Consider the following 26249-nt stretch of genomic DNA (forward strand, 5'->3'; position numbering starts at 1 on the left):
ACACGGTATTAGAAGTTGCTAACATATCAAATCGTTCTAAAACAGAATAACCTTCGTTATATCCCCTCATTGGGAACTCTTCCTTAGTTGAGCATTCACAGCTGAGATTTACATTTTTCATCAATTGAAACCCTTTCTGAGTTGAGCATTCATTACATTCCCAATGTATTTCATATCTAAGTACATGCAATTGCGAAACTAAAATCGTTGTCTGCTTTTAATGGACGGGAAATGGGCGTCAATTCTCAGATAGTTTGTGAATGAGCACTGCTAGGAAAACAGGATCCCGTTTTGTGAAAAAAGAAAAAAAACGGGCATCAACCATCAGAGCCACATCCACTAAAAGACGAAGTAAGGGAGCTCAAATCCCCATAAAAGCAATAAATACACCTTGAAAAGGGTCAAATAAACAGTGATGTCACTCCCATTTTTATTTTCCAAACGGAATCCCGTTTTCAAAGTGTTTTCCTTTCTGCCTTTTCTCATTGAATTTAAATGAAGGCAAACTTGAGCTAGCTGTGAGCAACCTCAATCTCAAGGTACACAGGCCAGCATATAGAGAACCCACTGTGGCAGCTCCAGTACACTGCTTGCATTAATTGGAAAATTCTGCTGCTAGGGGTCACTATGTACAATGCTTGCATTAACTTGAAAATTCTGCTACCGGATCAGTGACTGGAAAAAAGATATCCCAAGCAGTTTCGGCATTTTCGCCACTGGCCCAATGGTACTGATCACTGATGGTGAGTCCCTTTACAGTCGAGATCAGGCAAGTCAAAATTCGGAATCGCCTCGTGTAACTCAGGCATTTGCTAAGCATTCAAACCATTGGAAAACCAAGCAGAAGCTAAATTTAGCATCATATATATAGTCTCACATTATAGATTAGTACAGATGCCAAAGCAAGAATTACAAAGACCTCACTAGGAAAACACAATATATCTATTGCATTCATTTGCCAGGCGATGTAAAGATTAATCTGTCTCTCTTCCTATTCAAACCTCTGTCATTTGGTGAAGACACTTTCCCACCAACACCCATCTGGCGCTTCATTGCTGCCAAAAAAAAAAATCAGAAACTGTTATTAGATTCATGCCACTAACAACAGCTTAAACTGCAAACGGCATAAACAAATGAATCTTTTATTCATTGTACTACTCCAGCTCGCATAAGTATATAAACTGTGAACGGCAAAAAATAAAATAAAAATATTGTGAAATTGTTCGTCATTTGATCAAGATTCTGAAGCAAAACATCTAGCTCTTCCTTCTACTTCCTCTGCCTCTCCGCGAAGCTCAAACTACATCCATCATCATATGTTGAAGTGTTCAGAATCAGATGGGTCAGGACAAATGGCACGAGGCATGCTAAGTAAAGGGAGAGATAAGCTAAGTAAACATTTAACAAACCTTGGGCTGTTTAGTTCCTGCTGACCTCCACCCCATTCGTTAAGATGAGGCAAAGGAATTTCTCTTAAGATTTGATCACTTGCACCGCCATTAGTTGAGACACGCCGGCTGCAGTTACCGGGACTTGTAGTATTTTGATCATCAACTAGCAGGGGTGATGTTCTGCTCACTAGCCTGCTGGGAGATAACTTGCTTTTTGGAGGTAACTTAGAACAACTTGTAACAACTTCGTCGGATGCATTCCCAACAACACCCGGAGAAGAAGCGGCATTCGAAATGTTGTAAAACTCTTGATATAATGGCGTCTGTAGCTTCTTTAGATCCAAAGCCTGGAATAATATAGTGGGCAGATGATAGATGGATTTTAAAATTTACATCACAGAACACTTCAGAAGCTTCAGACAGATGACTAGTCAATGGATAAAACTGGTAGAGGTAAAAGTGCGCTAATAAAGGATAAAATAAATAAACCAATGATAGAATGAAGGGCGTCCTTGCAAAAACCAACTTCAAGGGCGCCCCCAATTGGTTGATTTCAGAAAAAGTCAAAGCCGTTCCACATTTTATGGCGACATCCACTTTTTTCAGCACCATCATAAACGAACTTTGCTGAAATTGGCCAATGAGGACTGTGCCCCTTGAAGTTGGTTTTTGCAAGGGCGCGCCCTTCATTCTATCATTCCTCCAATAATTATTCATACCTTCTCATCCAGGAAGGCTCAAATTTTCAATTCTGTAACTTCTTCATCATCTTCGCACGATGGTCCACAAGGAAATGTGAAACCATTCTCCTCTTTTGCAGATGCTCCGGAGATATTGCCAGCTCCAGTAACTGACCCACAAGAGTCCTCTGAGGGCATTCCTCTTGGCTCTGGACTTTCATCGAACTTGCATGGCCAATCATCTAAGGGCTCCGACATGGGATTAAAACTCTGTCATTCATAAACAAGTCAACCGCTAATAAGCAAAAGTCAACCATCCTTATTCTTCTAAAAGACACTATTAGATCCATATTGAGGGACATAATATATTACCCTGTTAAACTGATCAAATGTTGAGGCAGAGTCAGGTCTTATTGATCCAGCCACCTCAAAATCATCAAGCTGACACTTGTCATCACTGGTACTTGTCTCCCAAACGGATCTGATTCTCGAGAGCTTCTCGGAATATATCGTTGAGCACCTCACACTCCCAACAACATGGACATTCTTCCCGCTTTTGCCAGTTGTCCTGGGTCCCATTGGGCTAATCCTGCAATGTGAAAAACAGTCATCATGACACCATGCAGTGTTCAACTCCCATGAAATATTTGTACAACACCCAGAATTATCAACCATGACAACCATTACACTTACAATTTATTCACACATGATGTGGAAACTGGAAATGAGTTTGGAGAATGTTCCTGGTGGTGACAAGATTGATGCTATCAGCCACAAGGTAAGTTGCAGAGAAGAATTGGTGACCAACATACTCAAAGTAGCTTAGAATGGTTATACTGACCATAACAGAAGCACAGGAAATTGGATGAGCGTCCTGATATTCTGTAGTAACAAATGGATGCTGATTGCCATTATTGAAATTGAAATTTAGTATCAAATAGTTTGTTTAAATTCGATTAAAAAATTAGTTTTCAGTTCAGAAATCAGCTGGAGCAGATCAGAAGCCGTGGGCCTTGAGTTTGGTTCCCTGCCAAAATGCTACGTTAGTCTCGAAGGACACCTTAGAAGGAGCTCAAACTGAGAGGAAATGAAATCCATACAGTTGATAAGACAGTTGTTTTGGAACTAGATAATAGAAGAATCACTTGAATAGCTTAATGCAGGAGTGTAAAATGTCTGTAAAGTGGCCCTTTGAAAATTAATCATCAAGCTGACAATATACAAGTCAAAAAACACACCAAGCCAGGACCACACTACGTTAAAAACTAAAGAAGAAACTCGAATGTATTCTCCAGCAACTAACAACTCACATTTTATCCTAAACCAAAGAATTTGCCACATCATTAGCCTCGCTCAAGATGGGTTGTTAATGGAAGTTCTTTAGAAAAAGAAATGATATTCCTTTAGGTTGTACATTGTATGCTCAAACATAAATGTAATTTATTTGGGACAGGTCCTGTCAGAACTTGGAACTGACTTTTATGGGAATAACCCTCGCCCAATTCAGGTAATTGCATAATCTATGGTGCATGAAACAGAACAAACTAAAAGACAGCTATGAATATATACTTTGCTAAGCATTTCTCAAGAAAATCCTTTGCCTCCACAGAGAGATGCTCAGGGATGCGAGGATGTTCCTTTGTTGATCCAACATGGAATAGAGCAGGAGCCTGGATGAAGGACTCAGTCTTAGTCTGAGTTCAGAAAAACTCTCTTCAAATGCTACAAAAATCGTGCAGCTTGATATCAATTGATAACATGAATGAACACTATGTACCTCTAGTTGGTATTGCTGACTCCAAGGAGGCTTTCCAGTGGCCATTTCAATAACAGTACACCCAACGCTCCATATGTCAGCAGAGGTAGGAAATATTTTGGGAAATTAATTAGGACTCGTAACATTATAATTCATTAAGAGAAAATTGGTACAAGGATAAAACTGCAAGGAGTATAGTAACGAAAGCATGTTGCTAATAGACAAATGCACTTGAAAATTCTCCGAGAATTATCATTAGCCATGTGAGGCATAATCAAAGCAATCAGGAGAAAAACATACAGTATACAAGAATAGCTGATGATAAAAAGGATTATAAAAGTACAAAACAGCAAGAGATCTCAAAATTTCAAACCAGGCCATAAAAAATTTGATAATTATTATAAATATTCAACAACATATCATCAATCCAGTAAAACCAAAAGGGAACAGAATGACCGTTACTTGAAATTACAGGTGTATAAACCTAAAATAATAAAATATACTCTTAGGTGTATGCGCATACAGAACAGCAAGAGTTCTTGAAATTTCAATCCAGGCCATAAAACTTTGATAATTATTGGCAAATATTCAACAACATATCATCAATCCAGTAAAATCAAGAGGCAACACAGAGACTGTTACTTGAAATTACAGGTTATTGGCAAATATTCAACCCACATCTTCCACATGCCCAGTTACCCATTTCTCAACTCTTATTCTTTTTGACATTTCACCGTCGTCCACGATTCAGCATTGATCCATGCCACGCAATGAGACTTTCTTCTCAGTCCCTATGCATGATACTTTCTATCTGATAATTTCTCAACTCTTATTCCTTTTGACATTTCACCGCCATCCGCTACTCAGCTTTGATCCATGCAATGCAATGATACTTTCTTCTCAGTCCCTATGCATGCATACACTTTATATGGCATGCCTCTGATACTTTCTTCTCAAGTACGGTGCTGAAGAAAGGGAGGGCAATGGAGGTCCATGGAGAGGGGAAAAGCAATCGGTTGGAGAGAACTGAAAAGATGGCCCAACTATGGTGATTCTGGTTGGGGAGAGTGAAATAGAGAAGAGAAAAAAGCCTTTTCTAGAAACATGTTGGGTGGAAACAGTGGTGGTAGACAAGGAGTATATTCAGCATCGGAGTTGGAGGCTTTGGCAACAAAAAATTGATACCATTATCCTTCTGTGTTAAAAAAAAAAAGAAAGATCAGCAACAATGTAGTTCCATTCATAGAACATGAACAGGTGGTTGTGGGTGTTGAATCCCTTGATTTTTGGGATTCTTTAATCGGATATTGCTGGTAGCTACGTTAGATTAGGGATGCCAATAACCAACGATTACGTTGGCTAGTTAGTTTTAGCTATCTTTTATATTTGTCTTTTAGTTTTCTTTTATTTATCCTTTATTCTGATTAGTTGTAGAGTCCTAATGTGTTGAAACTTGAGAACATTGTCGACGTTTATATTTTCTTATCTCTTAATGGAAAAGGTAGAGAAGAATTCAACTTAATTTCGTGCTATTGTACGAGGGACTGGTTTCCCAAACGAACCATTATTTCACCTTCTTCTTGTCTACTTTTGGGTACCTATCATTGTGGGTTGCGAAGAGGGAAATAGAAGAGAAACAAACATGTCTAAAACGATGTTGGGTGGGAACGGTGCAAGTGGTCAAGATATATTCAAAACAAGAGTTGGAGACATGGGTGACAAAAATATGGGGTACAAGTACAATTAGCCCTGTTAAGGTAAAAAGAGATCAGCAACAATGAAGTCCTAACTATCTTAGCCTCGGAGGAAAAAGCAACATAATTTTCTATCTTGCTGTCTTGGGAGCCTCAAAATCCCATGTGTGTCTCTGCATTGGAGACGCCTCTGATGCGCCAAAGAAAAAACTGAAATTTGATAGAAGTTAGGGATATATAAATTGATAGAAGTTAGGGATATGTATATCATAATAAATTATAAACAGTGTATTAAATAAGATCTATCATCGATGAGACTATATCATTAATTCGATAGTAGCGCTTCATTTCTTTTTGAGGGATGGCGAAGGAATGTTTTGAAGATTATAAATACATTACACTCCTAATGTATTTATAATCTTCAAAACAAGTAATTACGAAACTACAAGCGTGCACGATAAGGGTTTCAATACAAATACAGTCAATAGATATAGGGGAATGATACCCCCCCCCCCCCCCTCTCTCACGGATAAAATCCCCTCCTTTAATGTTATTCGTTAAGTTTTAAAGGCAAAGAAAAACGTTGAAGGGGGAAGCTTCTTGCCTTTCAGTGTTTAAAGGGCTGTCAAAAGGTTATTTACATTTCCCAAAAAACTCTGACAACACCAATTAAAAACTAAAAGACAAGAAGCTTTAACTACATATCAAAAGAGTGGAGTGCTAAAATCATTTCCCATAAGGATATTACATGTGACTTGCTGCTTGTTGATAAAACCAATAAATTTGCTTCAGTTCATACTACTCAGATAAATAAATTCAAAAGAGCACAGAAATTGCAGAGAGATCTTCAATAGGAAAATCCTACCCTATGCAAAGATCATATCAGAGTTAATCTAATTCCATAGAAAATGAGCAACTTCATTCTCACAATTTTTTTTAAGATGGGTCTGCTTCCACCAATCCTTGATACCTCAACCACTGAGGTTTAAGAAACTCTCCTGCCAAAAGAGAGAATTAGTTTCATTCTGACAATTTTTTGTGAAGTTTAACCTAATGAACTCAAAAAAAAAAAAAAAGGGGGCGGGGGGGGAGTGGAAATGAAATTCAGAAGAAATGACCTTGAAATTCAGCCATAAACCCTCATGCAATGAAGAGTCCGCTTGCAGGATCACTGCTTGAGGATAAATTCACCCCCTTTAATGTTTTTCTTTGCCTTTGAAACCTACAGAATAACGTTAACGGGGGCAGGGGGATTTTTTTTAGGTGGCTAGATGGGTCCCACTTAGAGTGCAATAAATTAATTAGATATTTTAGGGAAAAAGATCAGATCAGATATATTTAGTAGTTAGGATAGATTAGGATACTAATTTAGATTATGATAATCTTTATTTAGCTATTTATATTCTTTTTTAGGATAATCTTTTTTTAGGATTTTGCTATAGATTTAAGAAGGAGGGGACAAGGGTGACACTTGTTCGAGCCTAATTGGCCGTAACACAAATAAACAAAAAGTAAATAAAAACAGACGGGGAGAGAGGTTGATTTGAGGCAACTGGACCTCCTAACGGCTTGATTCGAGGGGACCCATGACTCTCCTTAAAACAAAGTTTCCTTTGCTGTAAAATTATCTTTCTTCTTCCCATTTACATTGCAATACAAGTTCTTAAATACAAGTACAAAAGTAGCACAAAGAATTAACCACTTCCCCACTTACAAGACACATCATCACTAACTAACATCCACTACCCTAAAAGACATAACCCACAATCACTTAATAACTACATCCTAACTAACCCCATATACACCACTAATAAGCACATATCATTCCACCCCCCTTAGAAACAACCATTGTCCTCAAGGTTGATTTGTTAGAGAAAATATTGTATTCCACCGGGGTTCAAAATCCTATTGGGCACACTTTGGTTGAGAAATACAATCAACTTTGGACTTCCGTATTCTTCAAAAATAACAACCGTGATCTTTCAAACCCTGCCTTCCAAATTTGTTGCTACCAAAGTTGGGAGGAAATACAATTTTCATCTCCGTCGCCATCTATTTTTGCATTTTCCTTTACACGAACTTCAGCTCTCTCAATATTCAACTTTTCTTCATCTTTACGCATTTCTTTGATCGCTTTGTTGATTTTTTCCAAGCCTTCCGCAAATTGCCGATGTTCTTCCATCATTTTCAAAACAAGAACTTTGATTTGCCGGAAATCATCACGTATGGATTCCAAAAGCTTCGGAGACATAGCCATGGCTCAAGATCGACGGCTCTGATACCACTTGTTACATGCCTAATTGGCCGTAACACAAATAAACGAAAAGAAAATAGAAAAAGAGGTGGGGAGAGGTTGATTCGAGGCAACCGGACCTCCTAATGGCTCGATTCGAGAGGAGCCATGAATCTCTTAGAAACAAAGTTTCCTTTGCTGTAAAATTATCTTTCTTCTTCCCATTTACATTGCAATACAAGTACTTAAATACAAGTACAAAGGTAGCACATAGCATTAACCACTTCCCCTCTTACAAGACACATCATCACTAACATCCACAACCCTAAAACACATAACCCACAATCACTTAATAACTACATTCTAACTAACCCCATATACACCCCACTAACAAGCACATATTTCAACCCTGGTGGTGTCCTGTGATGTCAATGTTACATTGGCAACCAAACAAGGGATTTTGCTGACATGGCATTCAAACACCAAGCAAAACCCTTAAAAGCTATCTAGGCTTTTGTGATGAGTAAAAATTGAAAAATATAAAAGGTTCTACCTTAAGGTCGCAGGTTCAATGCTAGCAGACCTACGCAAAAAAAAATATTTCCATCTCAAAATAATTGAATAGGGTTGGATTGAGTACTTTTTTCGAGTGTAAAAAAAGTAAGAGGATTTAGAAATATTTTTGCTTCACAAACTTCTCCAGAAAATTCCCTCAATCCATGCAGATTGAGCAAACTGAATCAATTCTCAGATAGTTTGTGAATTAAACCTTTCTTAAATTCTGAATATATTTTTTCAAGTCGGCACTTGCCTGACCTCCAACCCAAAGATATACAATGAACTAAAGATTGCCTCTATAGCTAGCAATTCCCCATGCATCGTAACCCAAAGAAAGCTTGTGCTCCTATCATTAGCCCTCCTTGATAAAATGTCTCTCTGGCTTTGGCATTCATGTTCCAAGTACCCTTTGCCAAAGAGGGGCATTTATAGACACCCCATTTTTCAAGATCAAGATAAGTTGCCGTGATGATGACTCCAATGATGACCCCCAAAGTTTCATGTTATTTAATGAACCGGCCACTTACCCCTACTGGTGCGGAAAAATAGACTGATTCCCAAAAGACCTTGTGAGCTAAAAGCACATCCCATACCAACTCAAATTTGTCAGAACCAGATTGCAAACCAAGCCCCGAGCTAGCCAATATGAGATCCCCGAGATCAAGCCCAGAAACCGGCAAATACCCAGAGCATTCCCAATTTTCACTCATCTGACCAATTTACGATTGTGGCCCAAAGCAATAATCGTAAGTTAAAAAGAGTTTACAATCATAACCCCTGAGCATAATCGTAACAACACTAAAATTTTATTTCCACATCGAAACTTGTACAAATCTGCCTTGTTTTCCGCATCCTTAAAAGGCAAGCAGGGTAAGCACTCAAGGAGGACAATCTTGGGCTTGCAAAAACGCTTGTGTGGGCCACAGTAGGCCCATTTTTGTGTCTCATGAGCATTTAGGGAATTTTGGGACGATAGAGCCCTGAGCGGTCAAAGCGGCGCCCCCATTGGTGGAGAGTTAGGGGATTTCTCAATCCCTAGGTAACTTTAATTTCTTTGTTTTGTTTATTTTATTTCCTTTCCCTTAGCTTAGCATTGTAATTAGTGTAGATTAGGGGAAAACCATGGGGCTCGGGGCTCTCTAGATCCCAAGCTCCATGGAAACTATCCCATTTTAGTTAGTTTAGAGCAGTATAGTTAGTTTTCCTTCTTGTTGTCTGCCTCTAGTCTTCCAGTCACGTAATGTGGGCCATGGAGATTAGAGGAAGAGCACTCTTGCTCTTGTGAGGCTCAAGAGATGGGAGCTAGCAATCTTTCTCCTAATTTCAGTTTGAATGAAAGGCCATCAGGCCCTTTCCATGGCTTTGATTGCTTGATCTTATCCCCTTATGTATTTTTTTAATCTTGTCATTGGGGATTTTTGCTTGGATGAGCCCTTAGGATCTCTGATATTCATATATTCATGGAGTCTCAGGTGGTTTCTTTTGACTCTTATTGAATCTCCCGAATTTTTCCGGGTTTGCCAAATTTTGCTCCCTGGTAATGACTTACGATTGTAAGTTCAAGGTTTAATCCTAAGCCATACTGACTTACAATTAAATCAGAATGGTTACAATCATAAGTTAATAACAGAGGCTAGAAGTTGATTATCTGTTTCTCAGTAGCTAATTGTTTTAGTTCCCGAATTTCCTTGAGTTATGACAAATCTCTTCTTAAAAGACCATTGGAACAAGGACTCCTTTTTCCCAGCTGTTCTCTCAAAGACCATCGGAACAAGGACTCCTTTCCCAACTGTCTCTATCAAAGAATAACTAAACTAGGACTCTTTTTCAAACTTATTCTCTCTCTCTCTCTCTCTCAACGTAATCATCTCCCTTAACTTCTCCTTTCAAATCGTATTCGAACTGTTGTCGATATGGCTTCAACGGGTAAGATTTGAGTTCTCTTACCAATTGGAGGATGAAATTGGAGAATAGCTGGTGTTCTTTTCATTACTGAGATTGTGATGTGGGTTTTGATGGGTTGTGTACGTTTGTTTTAATTCATCATCATTAGTTTCAAATAATAATGGAATTGCTTTATTTTTGTATTCTTTTCGCTTTTTTAAGCATCTTGAACTGCAATCAGCACTTCTCACGATTCTCCATCGCACATGGCAGATCTCTTTCCGTATACAAAAGGATTTGGTAGCTCTCTAATCTTGAACAAAACGATTTAAGTTTACCTGCATTTCTAAGTTGAATCTTCTCAAAGAATCCGTACTTCTTTTTTATTATGGCAAGGCCATGTTTGGCAACCATGATTTTTTTTCATGGTAAACAAGGAAACTATGATTGGTTTTTTTCTTCTTATCCAATCATTTTTTTTTCATTTCCATACTTTTCCTGCCTTGAAAGGCACTTGGCAGATTTATGAGGGCAAATTTAGGGACCAGACTACTGGCAGTACTGAACCACGTTTTTGTTCCTAGTCAATACGCGGAGTTTGAAATGATAACCAAACAAACATCCTTGTTTCAAACAAAAATGAACTTTTAAATACATAGAGAGACTTCTTTTCTCTTGCAGACGGTGTTCTGACGGCTTCTGTTGCATTTTCTCTGTTCTCTCTACAACTCTTTTCACAATAGCTAAACCAAAACAAACCAACATAACCTTAAGCTCTTCTCTCTTCCCCACAAGGGAACCCACTTCATGGCTCTCACTTTCTGGCCTTTTGGCCTTTGGATTCTACAAAGAAGGCAATGGCTTTGCACTTGGAACATGGCTAGAGCCTGATCCCAACAAGAAAGTGGAATGGACGGCGAACCGAGATGACCCACCCGTGACTAACAACGCAACGTTGCTCCTAACTCATGATGGTTGGCTTCTACTCAGAACCCCATATGGCCCAGACAAAAATATCACCAATGCAGCTGAATCTGCTTCCTCTGCTACATTGCTCGATACGGGTAATTTTGTTCTCTATGATTCCGATTCCAGAAGCATATGGGAGAGCTTTGATTATCCGACCGATACCATTTTAGCAGGTCAGCGACTTCCATCCGATCAAGACTTGTATTCCAGCCTCTCTGACGCTGACCACAGTACAGGACGGTTTCGCCTCAGTATGCAATGCGATGGCAACCTCATGCTATACCCAAAATATGGCTCTAGTTCTGACATCGATGCTTATTGGAGTACTGGAACATACGGGAACCATGGACTCATTATAAACCTCTATCTCAACAACTTTGGCAAATTATACCTAGTTAATACAAATGATGACAATATACGGAGTGTTGCTGAAAGCATCAATTCTAGAAATGATGCTATTGTTGTTTACCGTGCGACGATCGAAGCCGACGGGAATTTTCGGTTGTACTCTCACACTTTAGAAAGGAATGGTAGCTCGAATATGTCGATCAGTTGGTCGGCCATTGAAGACAATGACCAATGTTCAATCAAAGGTTTTTGCGGATTTAACAGCTACTGTAATCAACCTCAATGCAATTGTGTACCTGGCTTCAATTTCAGTGACTCAATTCAAAGGTTTCAGGGTTGTGACAGAAACATCAGTATTGAAGGTTGTAATGGCAAGGAAAACAAGTCATACTCCATTTTGCCTATTAAGAATGTGGCTTGGAAAGAGAGTCTATACAATACTGTGCCATCGTACAGTGAAGAAGATTGCAGCAATGAGTGTCTACGAGACTGTGAATGCGGGGCTGCAATGCTCAAAGATGATAAATGCATGAAATTGACACTTCCACTGTTATATGGCCATATGGGAGAAGAGATTTAACTGATCGGACAACGACTTTCCTCAAAATCAGTATCGGAAGTAGAACAGCTACTACTAATGCAACCGGTAATGTCTCTAATGGGAACGGCAACTTCTCTAATGCAACAGAGGTGGTGAAATATGATAGCAAGAAAAAGCTACGGATGGAGATTCTAATCATATGTATAGTTCTTGCTAGTTTCTCCTTAACAGTCTTTGTAGCCTCTGCTTTTCTTATCTACAAATATCAAGTTCAGAGGTACAAACATCAGAGAGGAGCAAGAAATATTGGCTTAAGAGAAGAGATTGCTCTGTGAGTCTTCTCATACGATGAGCTACTAAAAGCAACAGATGGCTTCAAGGAAGAACTGGGGAGAGGTGCTTTTGGAACAGTTTATAAAGGGGCCTTATCCAACGGTGGCAGAGTCATCGCAGTAAAGCGACTAGAGAAAGTGATTGAAGAATGGGAAAGGGAGTTTCGAGCAGAGACGAGAGCAATAGGAAGAACCCATCACAGGAATTTGGTCCGATTGCTCGGCTTCTGCGACGAAGGCTCTCATAGGCTCCTGGTTTATGAATACATGGGAAATGGCTCACTTGCAAACCTCATCTTCAAGAACCAAAGATGCCTAGATTGGACTGATATAGTGAGAATCGCAACAGATATAGCCAGAGGGATACTCTATCTACACGAAGACTGTGAGCCCCATATCATCCATTGTGATATAAAGCCTCAGAACATACTGATGGATGATTTCTGAACTGCAAAGATATCGGATTTTGGGTTGGCGGAGCTGTTGATGCCGGATCAAACAAGAACCTTTACTGGCGTCAGAGGGACTAGGGGATACGTGGCACCGGAATGGAACAAGAACACACCGATATCAGTGAAGGCATCCGTCTACAGCTATGGGATTGTGTTGTTGGAGCTTGTATGCTGTAGGAGGAATGTGGAGTTAGATGTTGCAGATGAGGAAATTATTTTGACTGAATGGGTGTACAGCTGCTTTATTCGTGGGGGGTTGGATAAATTCCTGGGTATTGAAGAGGTGGAGAAGAGGATGTTGGAGAGGCTGGTGAAGGTGGGATTGTGGTGTATTCAAAACGAACCCAATTTTCGCCCTTCTATGAAAAATGTGATTTTGATTTTGGAAGGGAATATGGATGTACCGATCCCTCCATCGCCAGCTTCTGCAAGTAGTTCTTGATGCCCACCTTGTATTACATTACTTCCGAAATACAGTAACAGCACCACCTCTTCTGCCAGTGAGTATAGGAAAGCAAATGACTATCCAGTGAATATAGATTGGATATCTTTGAAGCAAAGGACTATCACTGTCAGTATAAGTTCAACTACTCAACAGGTGCTAAGTGAAGCTTTACTCACTGAGTTCCAAAGACACTAATGCGAATGTGGCAGTTGGTGGTATTTTTAATAGTCATCTTTTTTATAAAAATAAGTTGTAATATTCTATTGGAGCATGAATAAAAAAGCCATCTTCCTCCCTTAATCTCTATTGTTCTTGAGGCCATCCCCTTGGACGTGGGATTATTTCAGTCTCTCGTCCAAACACTGTATTAGAAACAAGCTGAAGTTGCTAACATATCAAATCATTCTAAAACAGAATAACCTCCGTTACATCCTCTCATTGGGAACTCTTCCTTAGTTGAGCATTCACAGCTGAGATTTACATTTTTCATCAATGGAAACCCTTTCTGAGTTGAGCATTCAGTGCAGAGATTTACTTTCATTACATTCCCAATGCATTTCAAATCTAAGTACATGCAATTGCGAAACTAAAATCGTGGTCTGCTTTTAATGGACAGGAAACGGGCATCAATTCTCAGATAGTTTGTGAATGAGCACTGCTAGGAAAACAGGATCCCGTTTTGTTTAAAAAAAAAAAAAAAAAAAACGGGCATTAACCATTAGAGCCACGTCCACTAAAAGACAAAGTAAGGGAGCTCAAATCCCCATAAAAGCAATAAATACACCTTGAAAAGGGTCAAATCAATGGTGATGTCACTCCCATTTTTATTTTCCAAACGAAATCCCGTTTTCAAAGTAATGAAGGCAAACACTTGAGCTAGCTGTGAGCAACCTCAATCTCAAGGTACACAGGCCAGCATATAGAGAACCCACTGTAGCAGCTCCAGTAGCTTGCATTAATTGGAAAATTCCGCTGCCAGGGGTCAATAAGTACAATGCTTGCATTAATTTGAAAATTCAACTGCCGGATCAGTGACCGGAAAAAAGATATCCCAAGCAGTTTCGGCATTTTCGCCACTGGCCCAATGGTACTGATCACTGATGGTGAGTCCCTTTACGTAGAGATCAGGCAAGTCAAAATGCACAATCGCCTCACGGAACTCACGCATTTGCTAAGCATTCAAACCATTGGAAAACAAAGCAGAAGCTAAATTTAGCATCATATATATAGTCTCACATTATAGATTAATACAGATGCCAAAGCAAGAATTACAAAAACCTCACTAGGAAAACACAATATATATATACATTTTTTGCATTCATTTGCCAGGTGATGTAAAGATTAATCTGTCTCTCTTCCTATTCAAACCCCTGTCATTTGGTGAAGACACTTTCCCGCCAACACCCATTTGGCGCTTCATTGCTGCTAAAAAAAAAATCAGAAACAGTTATTAGATTCATGCCACTCACAACAGCTTAAACTGTGAACGGCATAAACAAATGAATCTTTTATTCATTGTACTACTGCAGCTCGCATGAGTATATAAACAGTATAAAAAAAATATTGTGAAATTGTTCGTCATTTTGATCAAGATTCTGAAGCAAAAAAGATGGAGTTTGGAAACATCTGAAACACACCTCGTTCTCTCTGGAGCTCTGCATCTAGCTCCTCTTTCCACTTCCTCTGCCTCTCCGCGAAGCTCAAACTGTATCCATCACCATTATGTTAAAGTGTTCAGACTTCAGAATCAGATGGGTCAGGGCAAGGCATGCTAAGTAAAGGGAGAGATAAGCGAAGTAAACATTTAACAAACCTTGGGCTGTTTGGTTCTTGCTGACCTCCACCCCATTCGTTAAGATGAGGTAAAGGAATTTCTCTTAAGATTTGATCACTTGCACCGCCATTAGTTGAGACACGCCGGCTGCAGTTACCGGGACTTGTAGTATTTTGATCATCAACTAGCAGGGGTGATGTTCTGCTCACTAGCCTGCTGGGAGATAACTTGCTTTTCGGAGGTAACTTAGAACAACTTGTAACAACTTCGTCGGATGTGTTCCCAACAACACCCGGAGAAGAAGCGGCATTAGAAATGTTGTAGAACTCTTGATATAATGGTGTCTGTAGCTTATTTAGATCCAAAGCCTGGAATAATATAGTGGGCAGATGATAGATGGATTTTAAAATTTACATCACAGAACACTTCAGAAGCTTCATTCAGATGACTTAGTCAATGGATAAAACTGGTAGAGGTAAAACAGCGCTAATAAAGGATAAAATAAATAGACCAATGATAGAATGAAGGGCCCCCCCATTGGTTAATTTCAGCAAAAGTCAAAGCCGTTCCACATTTTATGGCGCCATCCACTTTTTCCGGCGCCATCATAAACTAACTTCGCTGAAATTGACCAATGAGGATGGTGCCCCTTGAAGTTGGTTTTTGCAAGGGCGCGCGCTCCCCTTCTTCATTCTATCATTCCTGAAATAATTATTCATACCTTCTCATCCAGGAAGGCTCTAATTTTCGATTCTGTAACTTCTTCATCATCTTCGCACGATGTTCCACAAGGAAATGTGAAACCATTCTCCTCTTTTGCAGATGCTCCGGAGATATTGCCAGCTCCAGTAACTGACCCACAAGAGTCCTCTGAGGGCATTCCTCTTGGCTCTGGACTTTCATCGAACTTGCATGGCCAATCATCTAAGGGCTCCGACATGGGATTAAAACTCTGTCATTCATAAACAAGTCAACCGCTAATAAGCAAAAGTCCAACCATCCTTATTCTTCTAAGACACTATTAGATCCATATTGAGGGAAATAATATATTACCCTGTTAAACTGATCAAATGTTGAGGCAGAGTCAGGTCTTATTGATCCAGCCACCTCAAAATCATCAAGCTGACACATGTCATCACTGGTACTTGTCTCCCAAACGGATCCAATTCTCGAGAGCTTCTCGGGATATATCGTTGAGCACCTCACACTCCCAACATCATGGACATTCTTCCAGCTTTTGCCAGTTGTCCTGGGTCCCATTGGGCTAATCCTGCAATGTGAAAAACAGTCATCATGACACCATGCAGTGTTCAACTCCCATGAAATATTTGTACAACACCCAGAATTATCAACCATGACAACCAATTACACTTACGATTTATTCACACATGATGTGGAAACTGGAAATGATTTTGGAGAATGATCCTGGTGGTGACAAGATTGCTGCTATCAGCCACAAGGTAAGTTGCAGAGAAGAATTGGTGACCAACATACTCAAAGTAGCTTAGAATGGTTATACTGACCATAACAGAAGCACGGGAAATTGGATGAGGGTCCTGATATTCTGTAGTAACAAACGGATGCTGATTGCCATTATTGAAATTGAAATTTAGTATCACATAATTTGTTTAAATTCGATTAAAAAATTAGTTTCCAGTTCAGAAATCACCTGGAGCAGATCAGAAGCCGTTGGCCTTGAGTTTGCTTCCCTGCCAAAATGCTACGTTAGTCTCAAAGGACACCTTAGAAGGAGCTCAAACGGAGAGGAAATGAAATCCATACAGTTAATAAGACACTTGTTTTGGATCTAGATATTAGAACAATCACTTGAATGGCTTAATGCAGGAGTGCAAAATGTCTGTAAAGTGGCCCTTTGAAAATTAATCATCAAGCTGACAATATACAAGTCAAAAAACACACCAAGCCAGGACCACACTACGTTGAAAACTAAAGAAGAAACTCGAAAGTAATCTCCAGCAACTAACAACTCACATTTTATCCTAAACCAAAGAATTTGCTACATCATTAGCCTCCCTCAAGATGGGTTGTTAATAGAAGTTCTTTAGAAAAAGAAATAATTTTCCTTTAGGTTGTACATTGTATGCTTAAACATAAATGTAATTTATTTGGGACAGGTCCTGTCAGAACTCGGAACTAACTTTTATGGGAATGGTCCCTCCCCCAATTCAGGTAATTGCATAATCTATGGTGCATGAAACAGAACAAGCTAAAAGACAGCTATGAATATATATACTTCGCTAAGCATTTCTCAAGAAAATCCTTTGCCTCCACAGAGAGATGCTCAGGGATGGGAGGATGTTCCTTTGTTGATCCAACATGGAATAGAGCAGGAGCCTGGATGAAAGACTCAGTGTTAGTCTGAGTTCAGAAAACTCTCTTCAAATGCTACGAAAATCGTGCAGCTTGATATCAATTGATAATATGAATGAAAGCACTATGTACCTCTAGTTGGTATTGCTGGCTCCAAGGAGGCTTTCCAGTGGCCATTTCAATAACAGTACATCCAACGCTCCATATGTCGGCAGAGCTAGGAAATATTTTGAGAAATTAATTAGGTCTCGTAACATTATAATTCATTAAGAGAAAATTGGTACGAGGATAAAACTGCAGGAGTATAGTAACGAAAGCATGTTACTGATGGCCAAATGCACTTGAAAATTCTCCGAGAATTATCATTGGCAATGTGAGGCATAATCAAAGCAATCAGGAGAAAAACATACAGTATACAAGAATAGCTGACAATAAAAAGGAATATAAAAGTACAAAACAGCAAGAGATCTCAAAATTTCAATCCAGGCCATAAAATTTTGATAATTATTATAAATATTCAACAAAATATCATCAATCCAGTAAAACCAAAAGGGAACAGAATGATCACTACTTGAAATTACAGGTGTATAAACCTAAAATAATAAAATATACTCTTAGGTGTATACGCATACAAAACAGCAAGAGTTCTTGAAATTTCAATCCAGGCCATAAAAATTTGATAATTATGGTCGCTAATATGGTTTTTATTAGTTCCGCATCTGCATAACAGCGAGTATTTGAAGGAGTTTCTCTTCCTTCATTTGTTTCTCTGGGCGTTTTTGGTATCCTGGGTGATTTTAGTTATGGACAACTAAGATATCTTTTAGAAATGGAGGACCAGGGCAATTCTAATAATCCGTCTGCTTTCTCCGAAGGAAGGAGACGCGGAGGTAATGACTCTAGAAAACATCCTTAAGAGGATTAAATCGATGTCCTATGATGAAGAAAGGGCCTCTCTATCATGGACCCGATGCCCAAAGAGATAGCCGATGATTTGCTTCGCAAGCAGTGGGAAATATTTAAACTAGATGCTCAGGACTGCCCTTTCACCTTATCTCGTCTCACTGGGACAAGTGAGGTTAGGGAAACCCAATCACCACTATTTACGCATCGTTTCTTTAAATTCCTTTTGGCTGAAGAAAGGACTTCGAGGAGGCTAAATTGGGAAGCTAATAAGGTGGTTGGTATCCCTCAAGTGGAAGAGAGAATCGCTGAAAGAAAAGTCCCTAGTCGCTTGGAGCGGGTTCCGGAGGAGCTTCTCATAGAAATGCCGGACTTTCTAATCCAACATATCTTGGACGAATTGGAGAAGTGTGCGGTTTAGATGACCTAGTAAGATGGGCTATAACTGAGTTTGGTTTGTAAGGCTAGTTCCTTTGCTAAGACTGGATTTTTGTCTGGATCTTTCTACTTTACAATTTTTGGCTTGGCAGTAAGAGCAGGTGTGGAATACCAATGGTTGTGACTTTTAGACTGTAAAGGAAGAACGAAGAAAAGTTACTGTATTTTGCTTTGTTTTTCTCGTTTTACTTTCCTGGTCAAGGGTATGCCTGCACCAATTTGATATTTTGTAATTCAGTACGAAACTCCTGGTCTCCGCTGTATTTCTAATATCAATGAAATATGTCATCTTTCAAAAAAAAAATTGATAGAAGTTAGGGATATGTATAGTATATCATAATAAATTATAAACAGTGTATTAAATAAGATCTATCATCGATGAGACTATGTCATTAATTCGATAGTAGCGCTCCATTTCTTTTTGAGGGACGGCGAAGGAATGTTATTAAGAAAATGAGATACAAAAGAGCAAGAATAGGGCTGAAAATCAACAAAATAACAAGAAAAGAAAAGGCAAGAATATGGCATCTAGATAAGCTAAACGTCTAAACCATGGTTCCTATCAGCCCCCAAACTCGTTGGGCATTGGCTTGTGGTGGCACCTTGCACCCTTGCCAATGCAAAGACAAGATGTTTCAAGGTGGGAAAAGTCCATTGGCCTAAATCCATGGCACAGAGAAGCATAGGCATGGCTATGCTAAAGCATGCTCGCTTGCAAAGGCTTGCGGGCACGGCGAGAACCAGCACCAAAGTGTGGGTGGAATGCACTAGCAGGTAGCCAAGAATTGGCAGATTCTGGTGGGAAGTAACAGCACATTATATGCTGACTTGTGCATGAGTTGGCATAGTTGGATGCGTGGCTGCCTATAGCATTTGGCCAAGATGGCGCTGGACACACTAGATAGGCACCAAAGCTGGGTGGTCTGCACAGTTGTAGGCGTGGCAGCATGGCATTTGGCCAAGAGGGTGCTGGGCGTGCATGGCAAGTGCATGACTGGACGGTTAGAACCATTTTACACGCATGGCAGATTCAAATTTGGCCTAGAGGGGCTGGACGTGCAAAGTTGGGAGCTCATGGCTTGGGCAGTTTGCGCAGTTTCACATGTGGCAGCACCAGATTGGCCAAGAGAGTGATGGTTTCTCCACTAATTGTTGTGCATATGTAATTGGCCCAAGAGGCATTTGAAAATGTAGCCTTTTTACATAGGCAAACGCCCCAAGAGGTTGTGGTTGTTGGGTCTTTGAAAAAGCCCTTGCATTGTTGTAGGCTTGGCTTGGGGAAGAGATATCCCAAGTACATATATTGTGCATATGTAATTGGCCCAAGAGGAACCCAAGAGGCATTAGAAAATGTAGCCTTTACATAGGCTTGGGCAGTTTGCGCAGTTTCACATGTGGCAGCACCAGATTGGCCAAGAGAGTGATGGTTTCTCCACTAATTGTTGTGCATATGTAATTGGCCCAAGAGGCATTTGAAAATGTAGCCTTTTTACATAGGCAAACGCCCCAAGAGGTTGTGGTTGTTGGGTCTTTGAAAAAGCCCTTGCATTGTTGTAGGCTTGGCTTGGGGAAGAGATATCCCAAGTACATATATTGTGCATATGTAATTGGCCCAAGAGGCACCCAAGAGGCATTAGAAAATGTAGCCTTTACATAGGCAAACCCCCCAAGAGGGTTGTGGTTGTTGGTTCTTTGAAAAATCCCTTGTATTGTTGTAGGCTTGGCTTAGGGAAGAGATATCCCAAGTACAGCAATTTAGTGCCTGTGTTGGCTCGTGGAGTAGGCAAGTGTTGGCCGAACCACGTTAAATCGATGTGCCTTTGTGTGGTTGTTGGGTCTTTGAAAAAGCCCTTGTATTGTTGTAGGCTTGGCTTGGGGACATATGTTGTGCATATGTAATTGGCCCAAGAGGCAAAATGTAGCCTTTACATAGGCGTTTCAAACGCCCCAAGAGGGTTGTGGTTTTTGGGTCTTTGAAAAATCCCTTGTATTGTTGTAGGCTTGGCTTAGGGAAGAGATCCCGAGTACAGCAATTTAGTGCCTGTGTTGGCTCGTGGAGTAGGCAAGTGTTGGCCGAACCACGTTAAATCGATGTGCTTTTGTCCCTTTCTTGTGCAAGCCTCAGTTGTGTATTGGGTGTGAGATTGGGTGGGAGTTGGCTGACTAAATCTTGGCAGATTTAGTGCCATCGCTGGGCATTTGAAAAGGTGAAATTTAGCCCCGTGACAGTACCCGACAGTACCCATAGTGGGAAGTTGGCTGACTAAATCTTGGCAGATTTAGTGCCATCGCTGGGCATTTGAAAAGGTGAAAATTTAGCCCCGTGACAGTACCCGACAGTACCCATAGTGGGAAGCGAGTGCAAGACGCAATGACGGAAGCAGAAGCAGGAAGCAAAGCATCTAAAAACGAAAAAGTAAAAAACTCTAACTAAAGAGAGGAACCATGGGGGAAGCGTCACTGCTGAGTACTCGGTTGACGCGGTCATAATTCGGGAGTCAAAGGAGTTTCGATTGACTTCATAGGACAAAACGCGCACTCGGACAAGAACGCGGCCGAGATAAAGAGAGAGTTGACTTGGGGGAGTCCACAATGACGCGGAGGAGTTTTGAAACTATGGGTAAGGTATTGTTGGAAGTAATTTTGCTTTAGTTAAACCTTCTTCCTCATTGCAGTTGATTCCCAAGACAAACTCAAGAACGAGTAGAATGTTCCAACGAATGTGAGTCCTATGAAGAAAAATACAATTGGAGGTAGAAGCTTAGCATGCCACTTGAGATTGACATGGGCAAAGATGGGTGCAGAAGGTTGGGCAACAAAGAGGAGAAGGATGCAATCAACAATCCAGGACAAGACAATACAACATGGAGGATCTTAATTTAGCAAGACCTATTCATGATTTAGGACTCACATGAGCTGATCTTTTCTTGTCTTAAAACTCTTTCGATCTCAAAATAACAATTTCCAATTTGTGCACAACAGTGTGAATTTTGAAGGGATTTTCGGGATTATTCGCAGTGTGTGTTATTTGCATATGACATAGTATTAATTGACGAAACCAAAGCAGGAGTTAATGCTAAGTTAGAGTTATGGAGAACTACTTTGCAATCCAAAGGTTTAGACTGAGCAGGACTAAGACAAAGTATATGGAGAGCAACTTTAGTAATGTAAGGAGGCGGGGCGAGGATGTAGTAAATATGACTGGACAGGAGATGTACCTAAGATATCTTTCGCTATCTTGGTTCAATCCTACATAAGGAAGGAGAGATTGAAGAGGATGTTAACCACAAAATAAGAGCAGTTTGGTTGAAGTGAAAGCATGTTTCAGGAGTTCTATGCAACCGTAAAATACCTACCTAGTTGAAGGGAAAGTTTTATAAGACAATTGTAAGGCAAGTCATGCAGTGCGGCGCAGAATGTTGGGCCACCAAGAAGCAGCATGTGCATAAGATGAGTGTAGCGGAGATGCCAATGCTTAGATGGATGTGCGGCCACACAAGGTTAGATCGAATTAAAAATGAAGACATCCGTAGAAAGGTGGGGATGGCACCAATTGAGGAGAAGATGAGAGAGCACCGTTTAAGATGGTTTGGGCATATCCAACGGAGGCCTTTGGATGATCCAGTGAAAAGAAGTGACTCGTGCCAAGTTGATGGAGTAAAAAGAGGGAGGGGCAGACCGAAAACAACTTGGGTAGAACCGTAGAAACAGTGAGGAAAGACTTGAGGGCTAGGAACATAACAGAGAACTTGACCTTGGACAGGAGAGAATAGAAGAAAATGATCCATGTAGATGAACCCAACTAGTGTCAGGATTAAACTTAGTCCATGTGCGCCGGGTAGATCTTTTCACCTTCTTCATGAAAATTTTCTGAAGGATTCATTAGCCGACCCCAACTAGTTTGGGACAAAGGCTTAGTTCAGTTGAGTTGAGTTGTAGAAGCAATACTCTTTACCATTTTTTGGCTTAGAATAGTTGAGAACCATTTTGTGGTTTTTGTTTAGAAAACAGCAACCTATGCTTGCTACACTATTTTCCTCGATTTTTTATCTTCAAAAGCTGAAATTGGAAGGACCTGATTTTCAGATCTAGTAAGTGCTGCGAGAAATGGATGATCAGATGTCTTCCCATGTTTACAATGGAAAGAAGGAAATAGGGTTCTTACTTGTTATAGAACCCTAGGTTTATCTAGCAAAGTAGTTTTGAAGAACTTTGTAAATAGGAATCCATTGTTTCCCTTTCTCACAATCGCTTTATGGTGTCTAGGAATATATTCCAATTTACTAATCCACTAAAAGCAATAGACTCATTCCACACCAATGGATAATTCTGATGCATACCTAACCTAAAAAGTAAGTTAGGACTTGCAATGTAAATTGCATGGTGCAGTGTAAACCTTTGATTCCTCGCAAGACAACAAATTAAAAGTAAAAGTTATAAATTATAAACATCGAGGTAATCCGATTATAGAGAAATCTTTACGTGGAGATAAATATCATATGAATATCTAAATAACTTCCATCATGCTTCACAATCCAAGGTATGCTTCTAACATGTTAGAACTCGGAGAAAGAAAAGTTTTTGCCTGTGAAAATATAGAAAAGAGCAGAAAATGTATTGGTGTCCTTACAAGCTATGCCCCGTTTGGCGAATGACTTCCGGAGCCATCCAATATGGAGTACCCTTCATCGACTTGGCACCCGACATAGTTGCCTGTCATGATCCACAAGCCTCATAAGTGTATAAAACTCCAGGGAAGATTGGTTATTACGAGAAAGGACCAACCAGATAAGCAATATAACAGTAAAGATAATAAGAAGAGCAATGTCTAGACCAGATCAACAACTTTCTTGGATGCACCAAAGTCCGCAAGCTTGATGCAACCTTTATTATCAACAAGAATGTTTGCTCCCTGAAATCAGCAAAAAAGTCATACATTTTATTAGTTTAGGTCAAAACAGAATAAATGAGAGACTGTACTAGTTATAGCTGTGAATATCAAGGAGCATGCCTTAATGTCTCTATGTATAATTCCGTTCTTATGAAGATACTCCAATCCCTGCAATAACTGTTTTGTGTACATTCTTATAACCTGTCAACAATAAAAGTACCAAACACAGACATGAGCCTTCCAAACATCTATCCCAGCAGTTTGACGAACAAAAAATGTGACTTACAGCCTCGGGGAAGGAACCAAATTTCCCAAGTAGTGATGAGATGGAGCCACCGGGAACAAATTCCAACATAATATTTAGGGTTTCCTCCTCCCTGGCAGTTCCTAGATATCTCTGTTCAAACAAAAAATTAAAGCACACAGTTTACTTCCAAGTAATAGAACAAGAGATCATCACTTATATCAAAAGACAGCAATAGGAAATGAGGAAAAGAGATCATAAGAGAAAGCACCCACAACGATATTCGGATGAGACAGGTTCTTAAGAAGCTTGACTTCTTCCTCGAGCTCTCGAATATGAGCCTACACCAAATGTTAAAGGAAATCAGAAATACTTGCACAGAATTCTAAGGTCCAGCTTGTTTTAGATTATGGCAACTGATTGTCAATCCAAAACCTATTATTGGACTCAAAATTTTATTTTTTATTTTTGGACAACATGTTGGACTCAAAATTAAAATAGGTTTTGGACTGACAATCAGTTGCCATAATCTAAAACGAACAAGGCCTAAAGAAATAAGTTCATTTTTTCTTTTCTCCAAATGAATCTCTTGATGCCGCTTATTACACATCTACAGAAACTCATGAATTAGTGCCAAATAAGGAATTCACATACATTTAGGCCCCAGTTTGGATTGCAGGAGTTTTCTGGAAAAGTTTGGAAAGGAAAAATATTCCTAAAATATCTTACTTTTTTTTTACACATGAAAAAATATAACTCAAACCAACCCTATTCAATTTTTATTTAGAGGGACCTTCAAGTTATGATGACATAACTTGAACCAACCCTATTCAATTTTTATGTAGAGGGACATTCAAGTTATGATGATACCCCTCCAAATTAAGCATAATGATAACATTCCACTCTAAATTGAAGAAATACAAAAAAATCTTGATAAAAAATTTCCATCAGAAATATTTTTCTTGAAATCCAAACAAGGTCTTATAAATTCAAAAAAGAGAAAAAAAAAAAAAGAAACGATATTTAGACCAATAGAGTAGCATTCAAATCTCACTTGTGTTCTCTCCTTTGAAGCATGGTTGGCCGCGATCAAAACCTGCAATCAGCAAATAGATAAAGGAAAATTAAACAAACAGAGACACAAAACTAGTATTCAGGACAATTTTAAATAGGGTTTCAGAAAAATCAACCTGTTTTACAGCGAGAAGTTCGCCAGAATCGAGATTCATCCCCATATAGACACGGCCATAAGCGCCACATCCGATTAATTCGCCCTTTCTCCATCGAATTTGAGGGGAAATATCTTTTGAAAGAGGACGAGATGGAGATCTAGGTTTTGTTAAAAGCCCAACCCTAGATTTTCTAAGACAAGATCCAATCTTTTCCGCAAAACTGCCTCGTCCTCCTTCTTCTCCTCCTTCTGTGATTCGAAAAACTAGAGATTTACGGACCGATCCGAAAATGTCCTGCATATTCTTCTTCTTCTCCTTCTCAATCTAGGATTAGGGTTAGGGTTAGGGTTTTTTAGGGTTTTGTTTCATGACCGTTTGAAGAATGAGTTAGGGTTAGGTTTCTATTTCTTATTTTATTTTTTTGATGATATGATTTCTAGTCTTGGTTCAGCGCCTCCACTTTAATCCCTCTCTTTTCTACTTTTCAAAAACTTTCCGCTTAGATTCCCAAAATGCCCTTCTTGACCGTTGGGGATTATTCTACGTTTTCTTTCTTGGATGCGAATAAATTATATATTGGATGGCACTTTTCGTTGATCCAAACCGTTCATCTACTGGGTCCAACTGTAGATGGATTGTGGTTTTTGGGGGGCCTCATTGTTCGTGGCATGTCGGAATCTTTCACAAGGAGCTGATATATTCACCCGTAAAATTTCCTGGCCGCCCCACTTTTTTTCTGTTTGGATGCCGGGTGAAAAAATGTAAATTTTGTGCCTATTTATTTATGTGGAAAGAAAGAAAGCCCAAGTAAAAACTAAGTTTCAAGTCCTAGGAAAGAAACAGAGCCTAAGGGGCCGTTTGGGTACGCAGATTTTAGAAACTAGGTTTTTAGTTTGAAAACAGTGTAAAATAAGGTTCATGACCAGGCTGATGTGTGTTGTCGTGGCAGTGTTTCTTGGATTTTAAGTGAGAAATTCAGGTTTAAAAATCTCTCCAGCATCCTGAGATTTCTACAACCTGAAAATATGGGAGGATCTGTTACTCTCTTGTTGACGGAAACAAGGGCGAAAAGTCAAAAACAACAGTTGGTCCGCTTCTTCTCTTATCTCTTAGATACAATTTTGAAGAAATCCCCGATTCTAAAATCCGTGTATCCAAACGGCCCCTGAGTAAAATGGATATCTCCAACACCACTCATATGACTTCCATTTCC

The 26249-nt window shown here is 39.6% G+C and overlaps 1 protein-coding gene and 2 pseudogenes across 4 annotated transcripts; 1 reads left to right on the forward strand and 2 right to left on the reverse strand.

The window, feature by feature from the left end:
* Window positions 1–843: 843 nt before the first annotated feature.
* Window positions 844–7778, reverse strand: LOC143856639 (mitogen-activated protein kinase kinase kinase NPK1-like; annotated as a pseudogene).
* A 3070-nt stretch (window positions 7779–10848) lies between these two features.
* LOC143856407 (G-type lectin S-receptor-like serine/threonine-protein kinase LECRK1) lies at window positions 10849–13583 on the forward strand (annotated as a pseudogene).
* An 887-nt stretch (window positions 13584–14470) lies between these two features.
* LOC143856406 (mitogen-activated protein kinase kinase kinase NPK1-like) lies at window positions 14471–25489 on the reverse strand. Of its 4 annotated transcripts, none has more exons than XM_077366609.1 (17): window positions 25055–25489; window positions 24919–24960; window positions 24140–24205; window positions 23907–24017; window positions 23741–23821; window positions 23564–23641; window positions 23360–23442; window positions 17521–17605; window positions 17312–17412; window positions 16727–16766; window positions 16581–16640; window positions 16433–16482; window positions 16111–16327; window positions 15779–16009; window positions 15097–15425; window positions 14921–14988; window positions 14471–14708 (listed from the first exon to the last, which is right to left on the reverse strand). In XM_077366609.1, the coding sequence occupies exons 1-17, from the start codon at window positions 25334–25336 to the stop codon at window positions 14602–14604; spliced, it is 2031 nt and encodes a 676-aa protein (XP_077222724.1). In that variant the 5' UTR covers window positions 25337–25489; the 3' UTR covers window positions 14471–14601. The 4 variants fall into 4 exon arrangements, with proteins under 4 accessions (XP_077222724.1, XP_077222721.1, XP_077222723.1 ...); XM_077366606.1 differs by having other exon boundaries at window positions 16433–16500; XM_077366608.1 differs by having other exon boundaries at window positions 14471–14705; window positions 16433–16503.
* Window positions 25490–26249: the final 760 nt, after the last annotated feature.

Source organism: Tasmannia lanceolata, unplaced genomic scaffold (assembly GCF_043159265.1).
Source record: "Tasmannia lanceolata isolate RefF3 unplaced genomic scaffold, GAP_Taslan_0.1 ptg000023l, whole genome shotgun sequence".
Taxonomy (NCBI): Eukaryota; Viridiplantae; Streptophyta; class Magnoliopsida; order Canellales; family Winteraceae; genus Tasmannia; species Tasmannia lanceolata.